This window comes from Lissotriton helveticus, chromosome 8 (assembly GCF_964261635.1).
Source record: "Lissotriton helveticus chromosome 8, aLisHel1.1, whole genome shotgun sequence".
In the NCBI taxonomy this organism is placed as follows: Eukaryota; Metazoa; Chordata; class Amphibia; order Caudata; family Salamandridae; genus Lissotriton; species Lissotriton helveticus.
In genome coordinates, this window is record NC_136069.1 from 1,683,442,338 (window position 1) to 1,683,466,038 (window position 23,701).

The following is a 23,701-nucleotide window of genomic DNA, read 5'->3' on the forward strand; positions in this document are numbered from 1 at the left end:
CCATGTTCCTAGAACCAGTTGAGGGTTGGGTTTTTGTAGGTTTCGCCTGGCCGTAGCACTGCGCAGCAGTGCTCGCGCAGGTGAAATCTTTTGATCTACAGTATGGGGCTTTGTCCCGCCTCTCTCTTCCATTGGCTAGCTCCATAAATGGAGACTAGCCTTTGGAAGAGATGGTTGTCAATTACTCTTTCCCCCGTCACAACGCGATTCGGGGGCATTTCCGTGTCTTTTTTAAGTCCCGCCCCTTTTGTCGTCATGCCTTTCTGGGCGTTTTTTGTTGCCGGATTGATTTTTTCTGTTTGTATCTTTTACTAGCAGCCCGTCCCGATGTTGTCCGGGAGCAAAAGGCTGCTTCAGGGCCCCCGCCCGCCCCGCAGAAGAGTTGTCTGTGCAAGTCCTGGCCCTGTTCAACTGATTTGGCCCAGTTGTGTTATTTTTTTAATTCGTATGTATTGTTTTCCGCGTTTTATGTTGTCCGCAAGATGTGAGGAAAGTGTTGTGTCACCTGTTTAATGTTTCTTTTTCTTTCGAAGGCTCTTTCCGTGTGTTCGTTTTTGTATCCCTTCAAAGAAGTTTCCCTTTCGTTTTGTCAATTGTGTGGTGAAGTCCTGGCAGTGCTCGAGTGGTTATGGGCAGTTATTCTTATAGCGTGCACCTCTGCTGTTTTTGTATATTGGTGTTACCGCGCTGTATGTGTGAATTTAAATTCATTGAAAGCGCATTTCCGCTGTATGTATTGGGATTTGCAAATGTTTGTTAGAAATTCATTGAAAGCGCATTTCCGCTCCATGTCTGCATATTGTGCGTTCTAAATTCAGTGAAAGCGCATTTCCGCTCTATGTGTGCATATGTAAGTGTGTTGTGAAGTCGCTTGGCCTATGTTTGTTATTTGCACTTGGCACGGCCCTGTAAACGCCCACATTTGTTGTTTGAGACGCCCACGGCCACGACCACGCCCCCAAGGGACTACTTTACCACTTTTGGCGTTTTTGCTTTTTTAATGTATATGGTGTACATATCTGTAGCCTATGTCCTTCTGCCACATCTCCCCTTTCAAATGGTGTATTGGGTGTAGTGATTGGTGCATTACTTTTGTAGTTTACCTTGCTCAAAGGTTTGTGTTCTCTCTTTATAATAGTAGTATAGATGTAATCCTAAGTCCTTATGTATCGCAACTGGTTCTTTTGTAAAGCGCTCGGACAACTTCGGGTAATGTTCGCGCTATATAAAATCGCATTAAATAAATAAAATTAATAATTCCATGATTTATTGAAGTTGGGCTAGATTTGGTAGAAGTTTAGGGCTAGTTTGGGCTTCTTTCATAGAGGCAAGTGCTCGTTTTCGAATTCGAGTTTAGAAACACAATTGGGGGGACACCTGTCCGTTTGCGGACGGAAATTACACATATCCTCGCTAACATAACTACTACTGGTGAGTGCAATAATTTCCGAGGCAAGTATGCCCTTTCCTCCGATCCAGATCCGCCTGGCAGCCAGTGTGGCTCTAGACACTGCCCAGAGCCACCCGGGCCATACCATGGTCGGGACGACGTCACTTCCTGCGCCCAGCCTTCTGTTGCTTGCTGCTGCTGGCCTCGGCGTCTCCCCGCCAGGTCCTGTAGTCTCACCCCTCCCTAATGGTACCGGTAATGTGAGTGTTCTGTGCGGAGAGGGCGAACTCTGCCAGCCCCCGTTTCTTTGCCACAGGCCCCAAGTCACGCTCCATCTTGTGCCCGCGCTGCTGAAAGTGCTCCAGTGTGCATGACCATCTCCTAGCCTGGCCAGACAATCACCACCTCTGGGCTGCCTGGAGCAGCGGTGAGTATTACTTTCGGTTATAGAATGGGTCTGCCCCTTCATCCCCGCATCTATCCCAGATAAGGGTGCGTGTGCCTGCTAGATGCATAGCATCGCTAAGGATCCAGGCGGCTATACCATGTTCGGGACGACGTCACTTCCACGTGCATAGTGTTGTTTGCCTGTGGTTTAAATTGGGAACTAGTAGTTAAGCCTTGTTGCTGCTCCCTATAACTAGACATGGAAATTAGTTAGAAGGCATCACGCAGGTGTTAACAAAAACCCGGCTAAAAACGTCAGTGTCACTGTATACTTTATCATTACTAACCGTTATATACTATACCCTCTGGGGCCCGCTGCAATGACACTAAATAAAACCAAAAACAGGGAGAGGGAAAGAAATCGTTTTATTATTAAATGTTAATTTGTTCTTCTGTTTTCCTGGACAAGTTTTATACAATGTTATTTTAGCCTACGCTTTGACGAGTATCTATCTGTCTGTCTATCCTTGCCTACTCACTTCTTTTCCTCACTGTTTACCTCTTACCAACTGCCACCATTTATCCCTGCTACCATCCACCATGCATCATCCATCCATTCATCCGTCCGTCCATGCAGTCATTCATTAATCCGCACATCCATCTCTCTTTTGGTGGTTCTTTCCTGCCTACCTTCCTCTTTCCCTACACCCCTCATTGCATCCACCTGTCCATCAATCAGTCCAATCACCCACCTATCATTATATTAGTCATAACTCCCACGCATGTTAAGCTACCATATTCATTCACTTTTAACTCACTTTTAATATCAGTATTCACTGAGGGCTCTATTCTTATCTACATTAAAGTAAACTTGAAAATAACTTGTGGCTTCCGATGGGACTATTCTTCATAAACATGCTCGCCCCTTCCGAGTGCTGGATGCTGACTTGTAAAAGAATTACACACCAGGTGCCCGCCAATAGGGATTTCTCTAACAGAGCCTAGTTATGGTGGTTGTTTTGAGATCTGGCTTTTCAGGCAGATTTAGCCGTATCACTAGTCTACTGTTTTTTTTTTGGGTCGGTCTGGCCTTTAAGACATTTGTTGTTCTCTAAACATTTTCCTCATAATCTATCCACTTAGAGGGGCTTTGATCAGAAAATATTCTTCCGTAAATCGGTTAAAAAAAACAGCCATCAAGTCCAGACCTATTGGTTTTGCCAAAGCTTGTTTGCTGGTGTTTGTCTAGTTTCTGTCTAGTGTTTGTCTGTCTTTTCTCCTCCGGCTTTATTCCCTCTCTCCCCTTCAGTCTTCAGAGCTTGTTGCTTCCATTCCCTCTTGAAGGCGGATTCTCTCCTTAACTCCTCGCTGCTGACATCAGCCATTCGTACCTCCGCTCTCGGCTCATGCTGTCTCTTCTCCTCTGCCCTTCTTCCCTCTCTCCCTTTCAGTCTTCAGAGCTTGTTGCTTCCATTTCCTCTTGAAGCCGGCTTCTCTCCTTAACCTCTCGCTGCTGTCATCAGCCTCTCATACCTCCACTCTCGTCTCATGCTGTCACTACAGCAGTCTCTACTCCTCTGCCCTTCTTACCTCTCTCCTCTTCAGTCTTCAGAGCTTGTTGCATCCATTCCCTCTTGAAGCTGGCTTCTCTCTTTAACTCTTTGCTGCTGACATCAGCCATTCGTACCTCCGCTCTCGTCTCATGCTATCACTCCAGCAGTCTCTTCTCCTCCGCCCTCCTTCCCTCTCTCAAAGCTGCCAACTTTATAGCTGGAGAAGCAGGTTCAAGTCTTGTTATTATAGTCCAATTTTCATTTTTTTGAAGAATGCAGTTCTACCGCTTAAATTTGTCCATCAGCCTCCCATTTAGTTGTTCCCCAAATCCTTTTTGTCTCGATAAAGTGAGGTCGTGGTTAGAGACGTTGTAAAGTGACAACTTGAAACCTGCGTTAAATGTGTGTGGGGTTCTGTCTGTGTGTGTGGGGTTCTGTCTGTGTGTGTGGGGTTCTGTCTGTGTGTTTGGGGTTCTGTCTGTGTGTGTGTGGGGTTCTGTCTGTGTGTGTGTGTGTGGGGTTCTGTCTGTGTGTGTGTGGGGTTCTGTCTTTGTGTGTGGGGTTCTGTGTGTGTGTGGTTCTGTCTGTGTGTATGGTTCTTTGTGTGTGGTTCTGTCTGTGTGTGTGGTTCTATGTGTGTGTGGTTCTGTCTGTGTGTGGGTGCATGTGGCTCTGTGTGTTGCTCTGTGTGGGTGCAAATGCAATAGGTCTCGCATTTGCGAGAGATTAAGCTATTGGCATTGTAAATGACAATGCCATTTATTTATCTATTTTCAAAATCAACACATAAATAAAAATGTTGTCAATTACAATGCCAATAGCTCTAACTTTTGCAAAGGCGAGACCGTTGCATTGTAAATGCTTGTTATTTGGGCTTTTTATCGAATGTGAATATTTTCACATTCTTGGTGGGAATGGTACTTAAATCCGTTTACTTTCTCATTCTGGCATTCAAGAACTAAGAGTGCCTATTGAGAACTATTCTGAATGCAAGTAAAGAGTATACTTCACCCAATACTTCACCCAATGCAATAGGTCTGGCATTTGAGTGAGTTTGAGCTATTGGCATTGTAAATGACAATACCATTTATTTATATGTTGGTTTTCAAAACAGATAAAAAAGGCATGGTCATTAACAATGTCAATAGCTTAAACTTTCGCGAATGCGAGACCTATTGCATTGCAAATGTTTGTCTTTTTAATTTTGTGATTACAGGGTGTGCCACTGTGCTACCACCCCCCTCCCGAGAACCATGGTGTTATTAATGGTTACACTCTATGTAAGAATTCTTTTGCGTTGCATACTATTCGTGCCCAGCCACACTATTTCTGAATTTATATAGAATTTATATTCTACCAAGCTAATTGCTATTAGCAAACGCTGCATTGGGCATACGGGGCGTAACACCCCCTTTTTTCTTTAAGTTTTATTCCATCACGTTTTAACTGAGAGCACTTGTTTCCTCACAGCAGCACGTCTGGCTAGTGTTACGGCAAGTGCATCACTATGAGCACAAGTGTTTGCATGTACTTTTATGACAAACTGATGAATACAACGCCTAATTGCTGGTTGTTCTTATTCTTCTTTTCGTTTGTTTGTCTATGTCTTTTAATCCACAACTCTATTTAGAATAAACCTGGTTTCTCTCAAACGCGAGATCCTAGTGAGCGTGGCTCCTCTCATTATGAGGCCGATTAAAACGATTTTTGTTTTAATAATTTTCACATTTATAACCTATGGTTAGGATGGGTCTTAGCGCACCCACACCTCCAAGGTTTACCTTTTTCCGGTCCTGAAGAATGCCTCGTTAATGATTATACATAGGCAGAAACATGTTGATCAAACACTAGTGGATAGGGCTGGACAATTTATGTAGCTACTATATCCCACACTTTGTTTTTATACATGTCTGATTGGCTATTAATACATTTGTTTTGTGACACAATCAAACATTTTTAACTCACCTTCACTTTCACTGAACACACAAAAAACCCAGTTCCGTGGTAATTCTGGCGTGGAAACACACCAGGGTGACATTCGGCCTCTCCTGGTGGGGATTGCAAAAAACACAGTTGATGGACAGAATGTAGAACAATGTCATACATTCACCCCAGTACAAGGATCTGGGCCTAAATCCATCGTTTTTTTGCACTCCACACCACCCTGGGTTAGACATTGACTATATGCAAATCAGCTCTGACCCTATGCCTCATGGGAACAGTCCAGTCCGAACTACCAAGCCATGTCTTTCCCAGACCGGAATCAAGCATCCAAGGACCGGTTTCTGGCTATCAGCCTTCATCAGCCTGGATAGCTTGACTCCAGTGGTGTGGAGAGCCTGGGACTCACGTCTGAGCATACCCAGCCCACTTGGGGTGAAAATTGCAAAAAACACAGTTGATGGACAGAATGTAGAACAATGTCATACATTCACCCCAGTACAAGGATCTGGGCCTAAATCCATCGTTTGTTTGCACTCCACACCACCATGGGTTAGACACTGGCTATATGCAAATCAGCTCTGATCCCTGTGCTCATGGGAACAGTCCAGTCCGAACTACCAAGCCATGTCTTTCCCAGACCGGAATCAAGCATCCAAGGACCGGTTTCTGGCTATCAGCCTTTATCAGCCTTGATAGCTTGACTCCAGTGGTGTGGAGAGCCTGGGACTCACGCATTTGCGAGAGATTCAGCTATTGGCATTGTAAATGACAATGCCATTTATTTATCTATTTTCAAAATCAACACATAAATAAAAATGTTGTCAATTACAATGCCAATAGCTCTAACTTTTGCAAAGGCGAGACCGTTGCATTGTAAATGCTTGTTATTTGGGCTTTTTATCTAATGTGAATATTTTCACATTCTTGGTGGGAATGGTACTTAAATCCGTTTACTTTCTCATTCTGGCATTCAAGAACTAAGAGTGCCTATTGAGAACTATTCTGAATGCAAGTAAAGAGTATACTTCACCCAATACTTCACCCAATGCAATAGGTCTGGCATTTGAGTGAGTTTGAGCTATTGGCATTGTAAATGATAATACCATGTATTTATATGTTGGTTTTCAAAACAGATAAAAAAGGCATTGTCATTAACAATGTCAATAGCTTAAACTTTCGCGAATGCGAGACCTATTGCATTGCAAATGTTTGTCTTTTTAATTTTGTGATTACAGGGTGTGCCACTGTGCTACCACCCCCCTCCGGAGAACCATGGTGTTATTAATGGTTACACTCTATGTAAGAATTATTTTGCGTTGCATACTATTCGTGCCCAGCCACACTATTTCTGGATTTATATAGAATTTATATTCCACCAAGCTAATTGCTATCAGCAAACGCTGCATTGGGCTTACGGGGCGTAACACCCCCTTTTGTCTTTAAGTTTTATTCCATCACGTTTTAACTGAGAGCACTTGTTTCCTCACAGCAGCACGTCTGGCTAGTGTTACGGCAAGTGCATCACTATGAGCACAAGTGTTTGTATGTACTTTTATGACAAACTGATGAATACAACGCCTAATTGCTGGTTGTTCTTATTCTTCTTTTCGTTTGTTTGTCTATGTCTTTTAATCCACAACTCTATTTAGAATAAACCTGGTTTATCTCAAACACGAGATCCTAGTGAGCGTGGCTCCTCTCATTATGAGGCCGATTAAAACGATTTTTGTTTTAATAATTTTCACATTTATAACCTATGGTTAGGATGGGTCTTAGCGCACCCACACCTCCAAGGTTTACCTTTTTCCGGTCCTGAAGAATGCCTCTTTAATGATTATACATAGGCAGAAACATGTTGATCAAACACTAGTGGATAAGGCTGGACAATTTATGTAGCTACTATATCCCACACTTTGTTTTTATACATGTCTGATTGGCTATTAATAAAATTTGTTTTGTGACACAATCAAACATTTTTAACTCACCTTCATTTTCACTGAACACACAAAAAACCCAGCTCCGTGGTAATTCTGGCGTGGAAACACACCAGGGTGACATTCGGCCTCTCCTGGTGGGGCCCAATGATGAAGCATGTCACCAACCAGGTTGGTGAGTGAGGGCTTTATTAAGAACCTATTCGGATTCTTCACTTGTGCTCTATTCATATGCTTAATAAAGAGGCACACTCTTCTGTTGTTTTTGAGTATATTGCTTGGGGGATTAAGACAATTCCCTCCCTCTCTTGTTGTTTTCATTCCTATGTTGTCAACATTACTGTCCATTTATTTATAACTCACATTTTTTTTTTTTTAGAAATGCCTATCTAGAATTCACCATTTGCCACAAGTAAGCCCAACATAAAACACACACAGGTCAGTGTCCAAAGTGTGTGCCATGTACACGTTGAGATAACTTTGTCCCCACTTAGAGCCTAACATCACACCTGCTACTTCTACTATCTTTTTAGGTCTGACTTAAAAAAGACTTCATGTTGAAACGCAATACACACATACACAAAATTGGACTTTTAGCAATCTTCAGCCATTTGCTTTTTGAGGTGAGGTGAGTTAGATATTTTTTTTTCTTTGATTTTCATTTGATTTGATTTTGATATTCATATAGCGCAACAATCACCCGAGGGTATCAAGGCGCTAGAGAAAGAACACAAATAACACATTGTCCAGAATAAGAGTGGAGGAGCTTCAGCTCACCATTTACCTGAGAACAGCCAGGTCTTAAGGGCTTTTCTAAACGGGAGCAGAAGAGGAATAGATCTAAGTACCAAAGGTAGGGAATTTCAGACCTTACACGCTGCCACTGAGAAAGCCCTATCCCCCCACTTCTTCTTCTTGGTTATTGGTACCATAAGTTGCATTTGATGAGAGAAGCGAAGTAGTCGGCCTGGGGAATACCATTTGAACATGGTCTTCAGTCACAGAGGATATGAGGCATGCAGTGACTTCTGGACCATACACAGTGCTTTAAAACTGATATGTTGTTCAATGGGAAGCCAGTGTAGGTGTTATAGTCCCTTTTTGGCTGATTGCCTTTTGGGAATGTCCAGAATGAGTCTTGCCAGTGCATTGTGCAGTACCTGGAGTTTGTTGTAAACCCTTCCGAGCAGCCAAGTACAGGGCATTGCAGTTGTCTAATCTGACCATTACCAGGGGCTGAGCTACCTGGATCCTGGCTGAACGCTTGATGAAAGGGAAGATTTTTTTTAACATCCTTATAAGCCAGGAGCATGTGGAAATGGTACAGTTCTCTTGGGCCATGAAGCTAAGTTCCATATCCATGAGGACTCCCAAATTCTTGGCCTTTTCATTCGGGACAGAACAGCATCCTAAAGATTGAGGCCAGCTGTTACTGTTCCATTTAGCTGCCCCTGATCTAAATATCATCACCTCCGTTTTTCCCCAATAGGTTTGAGGAAGTTAGCCAACATCCAGTCTGCTGCTCCAGAAATGCAGCCACGAACATTCTCGGACCATGAGCCCAGCCTTTAGGGATGGCAACCATAATTTGTGTATCATCTGCATATGACACCACCTCCAATCCAAAAGAGTGGATTACTGTAGCAAGGAGTGCCACATATAGATTAAAAATGGTGGGACTCAAGGAAGACCCCTGCGGAACTCTACAAGGTAATGAGTAGGAGTCAGAGTGAACAGATTTAAGATTCACCCTTTGGGATCTTCCTGTCAGGAATAAGAACAGAAGTGCAAGGGATTGATGGGATATACCAAGACTCCGGAGTCTGTCCAGCAGCAACATAGGAGATATTGGACTTGTCCCTTTTTGCAGGGTCATCCCTGAACTTTTTGCCTTCCTCCTATATTTTTTCGGACCTGTTGTTGGCTATTTTATGACTCTGGGCACTTTACCACTACTGATCAGTGCTAAAGTGCAGATGTGCGCCCTACTGTAAATGAATGTATTAATTGGTGATTCCATGATTGACTATTTGGTTTACTTATCGGACCCCAGTACAGTGCACTGAGTGTGCCCAGGGTATGTAAATCCAAATGCTGCTAGTGGGCTTGCAGCACTGGTTGTGCCACCCACAGAAGCAGCCTTGTAAAATGTGTCTAAGGTCTGCCATTGCAGAGCCTGCGCGCAGTCTGGTACTGTCATGCTGACTGGGAAAGTGCACCCACTTGCCAGTCCCTGAACCTTCCCTTTTCTTCATATCAGACACCCCTATGGTAGGCCCAAGGTCAGGGTGCATTGTAAGTATAAGGTAGGACAAGCCCTGATGTGTGTGGTATGTCCTAATAGTGAATTACAGCCATTTTTGTTTTTCACTATTACAAGGCTACCTGTTCTCCATAGGCCAGAATATTAATATGTAAACACAAGTAAAGCAACATAGAGACTCTGAATTTCTGGTACAAGCATTAAAATGTAACAATACGCCATTGTGCCTTTAAGCTATTTGCCAAAAATGATAAAACCAGTTTATATTATATCGCATCATAGTGCACCATCATTCTTTAATTCCAGTTAATAATCAAATGGAATAGTGAAGTATTCTGGGATTTGAAATTTACACAAAGTGCTTTTAGCAATATGTATAAAAAAACTAACAATATTCAGACACATAAAATCTAAATGTAATACTTCATGTAAATAACGTTTTATTTTATTAAATAGAGACAAGCTTAATTTGCTTGAAAATTATTTGGACAAACACAGGTTTCCCCTGCTTTTCCTTTGAAATGCCTTTCCTTTCTGCTGCTAGTGTATGTTTCTGGTATGCAAAGTGTGTTTAAATGCAAAGGGCCCGATTCACAGAACTAACTTAAGACAAAATCCTAAACTTACTACTTGTGGTATTCACAGAAGGCATTTAGTAGTAGTAAAGGATTTTGTCTTAAGTCTGTCTTAAGTCTGTCCTAAGTTTGTCTTAAGTCTGTTCTAAGTTTGTCTTAAGTCTGTCTTAAGTTAAACTTGAGCCAAACTTAAGACAAAATCCTAGCTTTACCACTACTAAATGCCTTCTGTGAATACCAAAAGTAGTAAGTTTAGGATTTTGTCTAAAGTTAGTTCTGTGAATCGAGCTCATTGTTTGTTTAAGACTGCAGTACCGACTCCTGTCTACAGAGGCAGCGCTGAGCAGAAAAGTAAACACACTTGATGAAACATAGGTCCCCACAAGGCAATTTTTAAAAAAGTTGTAAAGATTGACACAGATGTTCCTGAAACCATTTGTTATTATTTAGAAGACATTGCCTTGAGGGGACCTGGGTTCAGGTCCCCACAATGCAATCAATTCCCCCCAGCGTGAGTGGGTTTTCACACCTAAGTGCCCACAGGGATAGTAAGACACACACACACCACACCCCACTTGTATCAACCCTCACACACACACACCAAGGTTTCAGGCAGGGTGCACATCTGAATTATTATAGTTAGTGACCTATTGCACATTGTCAAATGGGTGTGCAGGATTCATACTTCATTCACAAGCACTGCAGGTGTGTTGGAATAAGGGTCATAGATAGGTGAAGTCTACATTCTGTGACTTTGATCTTATCAAGTTGCTTTGTTAGCACCCCGAAACCTTGACACATCTGCAAATATTGCATGCATATGCACAAGCACACACATATAAATTCAGACACCTACTACAATGTATGCATTTCCCAGCATGGAATGCATGGGGACTATTTAGTGTCACCAACACGTACACCAGTCTGTTAGTCCATATAAAGGTCCTCTTGCTGCTGCTACTCAACCTGATGAACCCATTCTAGGGTTGTGTGATCCATGGTCCTTCATTATATCAGGTATAACACCAGTCTTGGCTTCACATCTTTGCCATCCAGTCACCAGTCTGTAAATTCAAGAAGCATACCAGAGTTGTTTGTAGCTTGGATGAGTCAATACTATTAGGCAGTTTTTAGCACGTATAAACAGGACCACTTGGTAATGGCACTGACCGCTGTTCTCTTCCTGTTTGCAGATGCATCACAGTCTCGCTTTATCCAGGAAGAGTTATCCTCGCTGTGGACTTTATTGTATTCTGTCTGCGTTTCATGCACATGTTCATTGAGAACAAATTCCTTGGGCCAAAGATCATCATGTTGAGGAGAATGGTGAGAACCCCAGCTCCTGTACTAAATATCTTAATTCCTCAATATTCAAATTCACAACATCATCAAAGCCCCAAATGTATTATTGCATTGCGCCAGCACTCGCACGATGAAATGTTGCAAATAAATGTATTTATTTGTTTAATGGTTTTATATAATATGCATAGAAAGACGAGATACCATTCATAGTCGAATGGTGGGCAAAATAATGTTAGGTTGGAATGCTACCCGAGTGATTGCCAGTAGTTAGACAAATATTCCTCCCATCACCTTTTGTGTGTTTGATGCAAGAGCAAACCCAGAACTGGGTCTCGTGCTCACTGTCCCCCTTGAGCCATGCTCCACCTGACTGAAGATGCCCAATCAAGCTGAAACCCCTGTTGACTTGCTTTTGTTCCAGGTCAGGAAGTACCTGGTCTGGCAGTTCAGGTTGGACTGTTCCCATTGGAGCATGGGCATGACTGATTTGCATATGGCTAGGGCAAAACAGACATTTAATGGTGTGCAAAAAACAATAAACGGTATTGCTACCCTGATCGTTTGCCAGTGGTCAGACATTTTGCAAGCATTCCTCCCATTACCTTTTGTGTGTTTGATAGAAAGACAAGATACATGTTTTACAGGGAACATCACATATCAATGATAGTAAAATATGCTATTAAAGCAATTATCAATTCTAGAAGACCTAAAATAGCAGCACTGAAGGGAAGGGATGGGAATAATGACATCCCCAGGGAGTATATTTATTAAGTCTGACAGGCATTGATCAAAAGAAAGGTTTTCAGATGTGTACGAAAATACGTTAGTGAGGGTTTTACTCCTAAGTCCACTGGAGTGGGTTCCAGAAAATAAGGTGGCAGCTGAGATGTCACCTAGCATGTCAATCACCTTTCTGCTGCTAGTGTTGAAGAAGTTGCATAAAACCAGTAGGTGCTGCATTGCTCAAAATGCCCAATACAGTATGCAGAGTGGGCACTTTGGGGCAAAACCTGGGCAAACATCAGTTGAAAACAGATCTACCCTCATTCCACTAACATTACATGAATTCCTGTATACAGTGTAAAGGGAAAGCAGTGCCAGGGACTTGACATTCTTTTTCCTATAACAGATAATGCAGCAGAAAACACCTTCCATTGCTTGAAAGTCACAATGATGGTAGTAATATGCAAGGTCCAAACTACATCTACAGAAATAGGTCACTATTGTCCCTGCAAGTAGGGAGTTTGAACAAAATATTGAATTAGAAATATCCTACCATAATAATATTGTTTTTATGTCATGATATCCAAATTATCACCGTCTGGAATATAAAAGGCGAGAATATGATTTTTTTGTGTTGTATTCAATATGGGAAACTACCTTTACGATGCTGTCATTACTTCGTACTACACTTACAATGCAGTCATTACATCGCAACATCCTTTACAACGCATGTCACTACAACGCAGGCACAACGCATACTATTACAATGCATGACACTACATCGCATGTCACTACAAAGCAGGCATTAAAACGCATACCATTACAACGCATACCATTACAACGTATAGTACCCCTACACTATGCAACACGTGCCCTTCTGTTGCACCCCCTGGAGTTAGAATAGTAATTTTTACCCCTACACTATCCAACACTTACCCTACTGTTGCAACCTCTGGAGTTAGAATAGTAATTTTCACTTACCTTAAATGCAATGTAATAGTATGCATTGTAATTGTATGCATTGTAAAGGTATAATGCGATATAATGGAATGCGTTGTAAGTGTAGTTTTAAAAGATTTGCTGTAATGGCATGTAATGTAGATATATGCGTTGTAAAGGATGTTGCGATGTAAAAACTGTGTTGTAAAGGCATGCATTGTAAATGCATGCATTGTAACGTCCTACATTCATTTAATATAGTTGTCATACATTATTTTATATAAAGTAGATGTATCTGATACTGTTTTTCAAAAGTATTGTAGTAATGTAAAGGTTAAACATTTTATTAAGTTTTCATTAAACTAGGCAAATATTTTAGGAGCACGATGTTGTTTTTGTAGGAGTAAAAAAATAAGAATGGATATATGATAACCAATTTTATTAATAATATCTTTTATGTCTAAGTCTACCAGTAGCATTTTTTCGCTATTTTTTGTGTGAATTTCTTTATCTATTTGTGGATGTATTTTTTGGGTGGATTACTTCAAGAGCATGGAAATCAGCAATTCAACTATGTTGTATTTTATTTTATTTTTTAGGGAGGAAATGGTCATTCAAGTACATTCATACAGACACTCACACATCCTCTCACACACCAATACAGTAACTGATACATCCACTCAGAGAACCACTGAAACACTCAATCTAAGACCCACACACCCCCTCAAACTCAGACAACATCTCAAATGACCACATACAGACCCACAGAGGCACTCGCATACCACTCACACATTCACACTCCCGCATACACACCCATACAGCCACTTACACACCCACACAGCTACTCACTCATAGACCCACACAACCAGTAACACACTCACTAACACACCTAGCACACGCTCACACACCCACACATCCACTCACACACCCAGGTTACAGGGACATTATAATTAGGAAATAGCATTAAGAAACGTAGATATTCACACACAAAAAAGTTACAGGAACATTATAGTTGGGTTCAGATTTTAGACATGCAGGCCCTCATGTCATCCCCTCTTCAGGCCTCTCTGCCGCCGTTGATTGTGCCCCTGCTACTTGGCTGACACAGCCCTTCCTTCGTTGCTGTCTGCCCCCTGCCATGACGTGGTATGTTTATTATTTATTTATTTAAGAGATTTGGAGAGCGCTGGCCAGACCCAAAGGTATTGGAGCGCTTTATAACATTAGCAGCGGAGAGGTTACATAGTATGGCAGTAGTATAAGCATTGATTTGAGACGAGTCAAAAGTATTGGCGCGCTTTACAAAAATTGGTAGCATAGAAATCACATACATTGACTCATAAATGACGTCCGTTCGGGGAGGGGGAAGAAGACCAGGGACCTAGACAGGGGAGTCTAGGTAGGAGACTTACATTTAAAGTGGCGGCGAGTCGTAGTGGTCAGGATTCTGAGCTTGGGAGACAGCATCCATTTGGGAGAGATCCGTTGAGGAAGAAGTCTTTGAGCTGCCTTTTGAATTTTAAGAAGGAGGGGGTAGTCCTGATAGGGACTGGGATGGAGTTCCATATTCTGGGTGCATTTCCTGAGAAGAATCGAGATAGAATTTTTTGTTTGCGAGTTTTCGGAAGAATGAGGAGTAAAGTATTTGTACTCCTAAGGGACCTTGTTTGGCCTGCCTTCTTGAGTTTGGAAGCCAGGTATGCAGGTTTTCCAGTGTGCAGGGCTTTGGGCGTGAGACAGGCAGTTCTGAAATTGGCAAGCATTTCAATTGAGAGCCATTTTAGATCTCTGAGAGCTGGGGGAATGTGTTCGTATTACTTGACTCCGGTGACCATTCTGGCTGCCGCATTCAGAGCTGATCTGAGTAGAGCAAGGTGAGACTTTGCTATTCCGGTGAATGTTGCATTCCCGTAGTCTAGCCTGGACAGCACTAGGGATTGAGTGACTTGTTTGAGGTCGTTTGGAGGGATGAAGGGTTTTATTTGATTGAGAAGTTTTAAGTTTAGGAAGAAGCTCTTTGCGGTGATCTTGATGTGTTTCATCATGTCAAATTTTGGGTCCAGAGTAATTTCCCAGCAACTTTACGGAATCAGTCAGGGTTAGATTGCAGTTGAGAGTATCAATGGCTTCTAGCCATTCTGTTATTTGGGGGTTCTGCTCCTTGTTGGAAATGAGGAGGATTTCTGTTTTATCTTGGTTGAGTTTCAGGTGATTGAGGGATATCCAGCGTTGGACTTCTCTTAGAGTGTCGTTCAGTCTCTGAATGTTATTGATGGAGGAGGTTTCTAGATAGATCTGTGTATTGTCTGCATAGAGGTGGAAGGGGACGTTTGTTTCTTTGAGTAGGGTCGTAAGTGATTCCATGTATATGTTGAATAGTTGTGGGGAGAGAACTGATCCTTAGGGGGACACCCCTGCTGATGGGGATTAGGTCAGACATGCGGTTTATGATTTTTATTCGTATGGGTGAGGTTCTGCAAGAAGGAGGAGAACCACTGTAAGACCACATCTTCTGCACCTACTCTTTCTTGGAGTACCTTAGTGAATAGTTTGTGATCAACCGTGTCAAAGGCTACGGATAGGTACAGGAGTATGAGTAAACAACAACAATCAGTATAGAGTAATTTGTGTACATCCTCTATCGCATTCAGTATTGCTGTCTCAGTGCTGCACCCTTTTCTGAAACCTGATTGGTGAGGGTCAAGGAGGTTGGTGTTGTCCAAGTGTTGAGTAAGTTGATGGAGGAAACATCTTTCCAGGATTTTAGCGAGGAATGGGAGATTGGAGACAGGTCTGAGGTTATTAAGATCACTTGCGTCAGAGCCCGTATTTTTGCAGTAATGGCGTGACTTTATCCGATTTTGAGTCAATATGGCATGATTCCAGTTCTCAGGGAGCTGTTAATAATCTTGGTCCAGAGCGGGGCTAAGGTGAGTTTGAGCTCTTTGGCCAGTTGGGCAGGGATGGGGTCTGCAAAGTATGCTGATGGTTTGGAACTGGAAATCATTTTGATGATTCTGATTCGGAGATGGGGTTGAAGGATTTCCAGCTGTGTGGGTGGTGCTTGGGTGTGATATCTTCTGTCCTCGGGATAGAGCTTGTATTGGGCAGAGGCCTTGTGGACCATGTCACCCGTTTGTGAAACTGCCCCCTCTCTCGTTACAGCGGGACACTGGAGGAGTTTTGCCGGCAGACGTCTTAGAAGGGAGGGGCTCCTCGCTCCTTTGGATGCCTGTGCTTGGTGTCCTCTTCTGGTATGGAGCTGGTCACCGCGGCTGCAGCATGGAGTTGGTCTCATGGCTGGCATAGTCGGTTGTGGGAAGGGGCTTCACACGTGCATCAAACTGGTCCAAGCATGGCTATCGCTGGTCGTTCATTGCTGAGCCCTTGGCCAATCGCTCACCTCCGGGGCATCAGATCTGGCATTTGAGGCAGAGAGTTGTAGAATCAGAGGTCCCGGCAGGGTCAACAGCATGATTCCAGTCACCTTCATGCCGGTTGAGAACAGGTCTGTTTTGTTGAGAGCATGTCTTGCCATCATTCTGGGTGTGCTTGTTTCCTGCCACTATTTTGCATGTGTGCCAGTTTTAGCCTATCAGTTATCTGATGGCTCTATGTCTGACTGGTTCTTGCCATTATTTTGCGTGTGTTGGCCAGTTTAGCCTTTTTGCCTGTTTAGTTAGCTGATTGCTCTGTGACTGCTTATCGTACTGTGCCAGCGAAGCCTTTTTTCTTTCCTGATAGTTTAAATCTCCATGCATCTACTTTTCCACCTGGTACCACTGTTTTCATCGTTCTAGCCAAATCCCACCTCCCGCCACCTAGCCCCCCTCCCACCCCGGACCTAAATAATGGAGGCCGCAGTGCGGCCACAGCTCCGGTATGCCACCAGCATGCCAACAGCAATCTCGTCTGTGCCTGTCTGCACCTGGACCACGCCCTGTGGAAGGCACCCTGGTCCTACGACCACCCATCAATACTCCACCGCAAAAATCCTGGCCTGTACCCAGGACACTACAACAACAGCTGCTGCACCTCCTTTCCTCAAGCAACAGAAGGACCTTTTTCCTGCCACAGCTGTCATTTCACATGCAACGTTAGACCTCCTACTCGCATAGGACCCTGCACCACGCCCACCCGGCAGACTTCAGATACCCCAGAACAGCTCCAGTCCAATCTGTTCAATGCCCGTCCCTCTGCAAATACGCCACAGAAATCTGGGATACCCACACTACCACCACCATGATGTGTGCTTCATCACTGAGACCTAGCTTAACTCCTCCTCATCCCGCGAACATCTCCACCGCAACCCCCGATGGCTACAAGATGATACACCAAGACCACACCAACAAACACGGAGGAGGCATCGCCATTATCTACAAGGAAACCCACCAATGCACCACCACTGAAGACAAAACCATTCCAATTATGGAACATCTCAATTTCCAACTTCGAACCAACATCAAGACAACTATCAGAGGGACTCTTGCCAACAGACCCCCTGGTCCTCACCCCCTGCTTGTGTGATCCATCTCCAAATTCATTGACCCTCCCGGACATTGACTTCAATCCTTCCAACTTAAACTGTGACCTTAACTTCCAATTAACACTAGAAGGACGCTAATTCTGTCAACCTGCTGGAAAGCATGAGTAACATCTGCCTCACCCAGCTGGTCACTTGTCACACTTACAGCACAGGTCACACATTGGATCCCATCTTCACAGTCAGAAACAGAGTCAAATTCAGCCACATCTCTGAACTCACCCGGACGATCACACCATCATGCACTACACCATTGCAAGCCCTCCAGGCACCACCACCAAGCCTTCAAGCGCCCCCCACCACAGCTGGAACAAAGTCACAAAGACCCAGTGGGCGTTCTCCCTCAGCACCACTCAGCCTGACATCTCTAGGAACTTGGAACAGGCCATCCAGAACTTCTTCGCCTGGATTTCCATCTGCACTGACAAAGTCACCCCCATGATGATGGCCAATACCAGCAGATCCACCAAAAATACCAGCTGGTACAAACAAGAACTCCAGACCATCAAACACAAATGCAAGGGACTAGAAGGATGATCACATAGGAATCCCACAAACCTCACCACCTTCAAAGCAGCCCTCCTCCTTAAATACCAACAACGATTCAAAGAATTTAAGATTAGGCCTTGATGGAGCTTATCTTCAAGAAGTGACCAAAAAACTCTGCTGCTCTGCGAGGAGTTCCACAAGTGGCAGAGGGCATTTCATCACGCCGTTCACGTTGATTTTGTGCCAGGTGTTTGTCCCGTGCTGTAAAATCAGTGCAGATTGCACTGTGAGAAGCGCAAGAGGGTGCTGCTTCTTTCTGACATGCGCGTGGATATTCCACTTAAAGCAGCAGCTTCTTCAATGTCAACGAAAGGTATCTCAAAGCAAGTGTTAGTGACAATCCGCGTTGAGGAATCTCACTGAGAAGTGGTCTGGAATAAGATTTTCTTTGCTCGCCGTCTTAACATTTGCATGAGCGGAGCACAATGTTATGCCTAGGCCTAGTTGACAACCTGATAGACTGCATTAAGGTGAGTGACAAGCATACCAAAGAAATCTTCAGCATCGTCAGAGTGTTCTCCTACCTGGCAGCCACTGAGAACACAGTCCGCCCCCACAAGAACTCTGCGGCACTCAAGCAAATTATTTCCATGACAAGATATCCACAATCTACTGCAACTTCGACCCACAACCCACCAACCTCCTTACACCAACGGACCCCACCCAGAACCACCCACTCACCTCCTGGATGCCACTCACAATGCAGAAGACCACTTCTATCATGACCTCCATCCATGCCAGAGCACCATTGGACCCCTGCCCTCACCACACCTTCAACCTCAGTCACAAGGAAATCAGCAGCACACTTACCACCATCCTCAACAAATCCATCATCACGGCCACCTTCCCCGATGCATGAAAACATGCAGAGGTCAGACCTATCCCGGAGAAACCCCGCTGACCCCAGCAAACTCAAAAATGACTGACTCATCTTACTGCTCCTGTTTCCCACCAAGGTCCTAGATGAAGCCATCAACAAACAGCCCACCAAACACCTAGAAAGAAACAATGTACTTGATCCCTCCCAATCTGTCTTCCATTTTAACCACAGCACCGAGACCACCTTGATCGCTGCAACTGATGACATCAGATCCCTCCTTAACCTAGGGGAAATTGCAGCCCTAATTCTCCTCTACCTCCCGGCAGCGCTTAACACCATATCTCGCTAACACCCTCATCAAAGGATCCCACCACAAGGACATCCAGAAAGACTCCCTCAAATGAATTGTATCCTACCTGACAGAATGCAACCAGAGAATCGCCTTCCACCTATCGCCCCTCACCTTCAAACGCAGCATCCCCCAAGTATCATCTCTCAGCCCCATTTTGTTCAACGCCTACATGACACCACTAGCTGACATCATCTGATCCCATGGACTCTGCATCATCTTATATGCCGACGACACCCAACTCATCCTCTCACTTACATTTTTGCAATTCAAAGAGGGACACTCAAAATGTACTAATGATTTAAAATGTGTATATAAACATATCTGTTTAAAATGTGGGGAGCCCATTTATGGGCATTATCAAGTAATCCACAATAAACACGTTTTTAATGAAGAGTGTACTTAACAGATGCAACATTTTGCCATTCAAAGCTGGCGGAACCTTCTCATTCGCGCCACGGTGCCCTAACTGATTGGTCTGTTTTCTGTGTTACATGCCTGGAAACTGATAATGTGTTTGGTTGTATAAATATGCAATGGCGGCCGCGGCGTTTCGTGCAAATATTATTGAAGGCTAAGTGCCGAAACGCGTCTGTGTGCCCGGACTCCAAGTTTGAATACAACTTTTGGATTCTACCCGTGACTGCTGTCATCCTTTATCGGGTATGGTTACCTGAGGATCTGGTAGTGTTATAATTTGGCGGGAACAACCCCGCCAGACGAGCACCCGTTTGCGAGTGCAGCATATATATTGGATGAGTACCCACCATTTTTCTCTATCTCAGCTGCTCTCGCTGTGATACTGATTTTCTCTGCACTTGCTGTGTCTCCAGGGAGGTGGATCCCCACCCAGACGCAGCACCACAAGGCTGAAAATTTCATATGGAGCATAGTCCACCACAGCATTGTGGAGAAGTGTGGCTCAATGATTAGAGTGGCAAACTCTGATGCAGTGGTCTAGCCCAGGACCAGGGTTCAATTCCCCGCCTCAGCGGGTCTTGGGCTCAAAATTCCATGGACCTGATAATTCTCGCCTCGTTGCCTATTCCAATAATGGAGTCCCACTCTGCAACTCTGGGCAATAGCTTGCTTAATCTCAACAACAGCCCCCACAACGCTAAGGATGCCTGGTCTTCACCTTGGGGGTGCCCAGGAGTGGACGCCTCACAGAAAACCAGGATGGGTTCCACAGCGGTATTCGTACAAGCGCCTTGAGACCCTTGCGGGTGAGTAGTGCACTATACAAGTATCAATTTACATTTTTACATTTACATTTACATAGTGTACGGTAACACTATGTAACCCACTCGGGTTTAAATATAAGCATTGTTACTTACAAGTATGACAATCTAGCGATGCACTGCCCCTTGCTCTCCTTTGTTGTCTTGTTTTATAATTTTTCTGTTTGCACCCCACACACACAACTATCACTGGTCACTTTTTTGTAAGTGAGGCACGCTTGAAGATAACCCCCTCACTCTGTTGAGTTTAAAGTTTCTTTTTACTCTATGTCTTTAAGACACACTTGGGGTAGCTGGTTGGTAGGAGTCTGGACGACAATGTCCTGGTTGTGCCCAGAATCACTCTTTTCTAAGGACCTCCAAATTGCGTTTACAGCCACTTGGCCCAGAATGAGCAGGTTTAATATGACTGTTTAACCACAAATGTGAGATGCAACATATTGCAGGTTTAATATGACTGTTTAACCACAATGTGAGAACCAACATATTGGGGTTACCAATATTTCTAATGATGTTTTGTATTTAAATACGCACATGGATTGTGTTCCCACAGTACTATGGGCAGCATATTTTGATGCCAGGCAGTTCTGTTTTGCAAAAGTCTTCTCTTAAATGAGGTCGCCAACAATTTAATTTACTTTGTTTCTAATCAAAGATGAAATGTTTTTCTTTTGTAAATATGAAATGTGTTTTGCCGATTTCGTTTGGCTTCCACGATGCTAGCTTTGCAAAGTACATTGGCTAAGTCTGTTTTCCAGCTCTATGAGAAAAGCTGTTGGTCCGTTTTCTATGTTGTTGATATGCACTTTTAATGGTGGTTTGCAATTCGTAAACTTTGGCTTGTGAAGAAGAGCGTCTGCTCGAAACGCGTCGCCACTAATACACCTTTCTGAAAAACGAACCCTGGTGTGCGAGTTTTCTTTCCTGCTGGTGAATTGCTAGCTGGATCGTGGAAAAACATAGGTTTCAAGGGTGTTATAGTTAACTGGACATTTCACTCGTACAAAACTATAGAAATTCTTCTGTTATGGTTAGTTCTGCTAACTATACCTCGCGCGCCCGCAATGCACTGCTGATGATGTCACATATTACATCATTCATGACATGGTCAGTGACATCACTGATGATATCTCAAATGACGTCACTGATGACATCATTCAGTGAATGTGGTTTTGTTTGAAATTTGAATATGTATTATATATACCAATCTGTTTTGAAGATTGAGTGGATATATAGGTGTCTGGATGGAGGATTGTGTAGCTGTCTGACTGTTTTAGTGAGTAAGTAAAAGTGTCTCACTCGATACATGGGTTAGTAACTGAACTATGTGAATGTGTGCATCACTGTCTCTGTTGTTGTATAATCTGTTGCATCAGTTGGTCACTAACTACATGAGTGTCTATATTACTTATAGATTAGTTGGCTGATTATTTGTATGGGAGACTGAGTGTGTGTGTCGTTGGGTGGGGTGTGTGTAAATGTATGCATAGATGTGTGAGTGGTTGATTGACTAGGTGTATGGCTTTAAGAGTGCATGTGGAAACAGTTGTTTGAGTGACTGAGTGTGTTTATTTGTGTGTTGGAGGCCGAATAAATGTTTTAGCTGTACATCTCCAACAAAGTACAAAAATAAAAGGCATTGTATGCACTGTTCCCACTAACGTGCGCGTGTGGGTGCGTGCGCACGATGGTCACCCAGAGCGCCCTGGATTTAGCGCGCACACTGTGAGACATCCCTACAAGACCGTTCGAGCCGCCGCTTTTTAAACGCGAGCGGCACGAAATCCAGGCGTCAGGCAGAGGAAGAGACATGGTGCTTGCAGGCGCTCAAAGCCCATTGTGCTTAAAGGGCTTCTGCTTCATGCTCCCACACCCCCGTCGTGTGTCAGCCCGGCTGAGACATCTTCCCGGGCACACAACGGCCGCACCCAGTCCTTCACGGGTCTTTAAATGTTATGTTATATTAATAAAATTTTGAGAGCGCTATGCTACCCAGATGTGTCCTGGCGCTGCACGCTACCATCTGAAGCTAAAAGGCCATTTGCATGTCAATGAGCTTTGTCGTTTTTTCGCCCCTGCATCTCCACACTTCCTACTGTGCACCTCATAAGTTTGTTATTTTTCACATTGAGTGCTGTGAACGGCCTGTGAGCACGCGCATCATTCTCCTGGGAGCACTTCCCTTCCAAACTTTGAATATGCTGTCCTTACATTTCTTTCGAGTCTGTGGCATAACTGGTGGGGGCGATCCGCCCCAGGCGGCACTATTTTGGGGGCGGACAAAGGCATTCAGATAAGGCTCTGCTATCTTTCGTGGATGTTCGGGGACAGCCAGAGAAGGACTAGCCCCCAGATTCATCAAAGTCATGTTTTGCGAGTCCTTAATAGCGAATTTTAAGGATTAGCTAATAAAGACTCGCAAAACAGGATGCATGTAGAAATTGCAATATTTTTAGCGATTTCTACTGCTCCTTATTTGCGATTTGCTAATTGCTAATCGCAAATAAGGAATGGCTTTGCCATTCATTCCTATGGGCCTAAAGGCCCATAGGAATGAATGGGGAGTCATTCCTTATTTGCGATTAGCAATTAGCGAATCGCAAATAAGGAAGCAATTTCAAGGGGTTGCACCCCTGAAATGGTAATGTACACTGGTGTTGCGCACACACATGTCCCAAGGACATGTGTGTGTGTAACATACAACTTAGAAAAATGCACTAAAGTGCGTTTTTAGACTTCGCGGTAAATAGCGGCCCCAGATTGCGAATTCACAATTTTGAAAAGGTTCATGCATTGCATTTAAGGAATCTCAATTTGAGATTCCTTAAATGCAAAGAATCACAATTTAGAGAATTCTTATTTACCGATTTTTGCATTTGGGATGATGCATCCCAAATGCAAACATCCCGGTCGCAAAGGGGCAGATTCTGAGAATCTGCCCCTTTGCGAGCGGATTTAAGCTTGATGAATCTAGCTGTAGGACTCGAACAATGTCCTCTTCTTTTTTTGTGCTGGCAACTGCCCCCTCTCTTCCTATTATTCCCTCTCTTTATGTCTGGCTCCTCACTTACTGATAACCGTGACTTGAATAAACGGTTCACAACCTCTCTTTCCTTCTTTCATTTAGTTGCTCCCCTGTGAAATGGATCCAAAAAAGAAAAACACTCTTGCGGGAAATGCCCTTTTTCT

The 23,701-nt window shown here is 43.7% G+C and overlaps 1 protein-coding gene across 1 annotated transcript in view; it reads left to right on the plus strand.

Moving 5' to 3' along the window:
- Positions 1 to 23,701, plus strand: part of LOC144774087 (transient receptor potential cation channel subfamily M member 2-like) — a 900,698-nt gene that overhangs the window by 739,061 nt on the left and 137,936 nt on the right. The window contains 1 exon segment of the mRNA XM_078659113.1: positions 11,240 to 11,372. Coding sequence (XP_078515239.1) covers positions 11,240 to 11,372 — 133 coding nt within the window.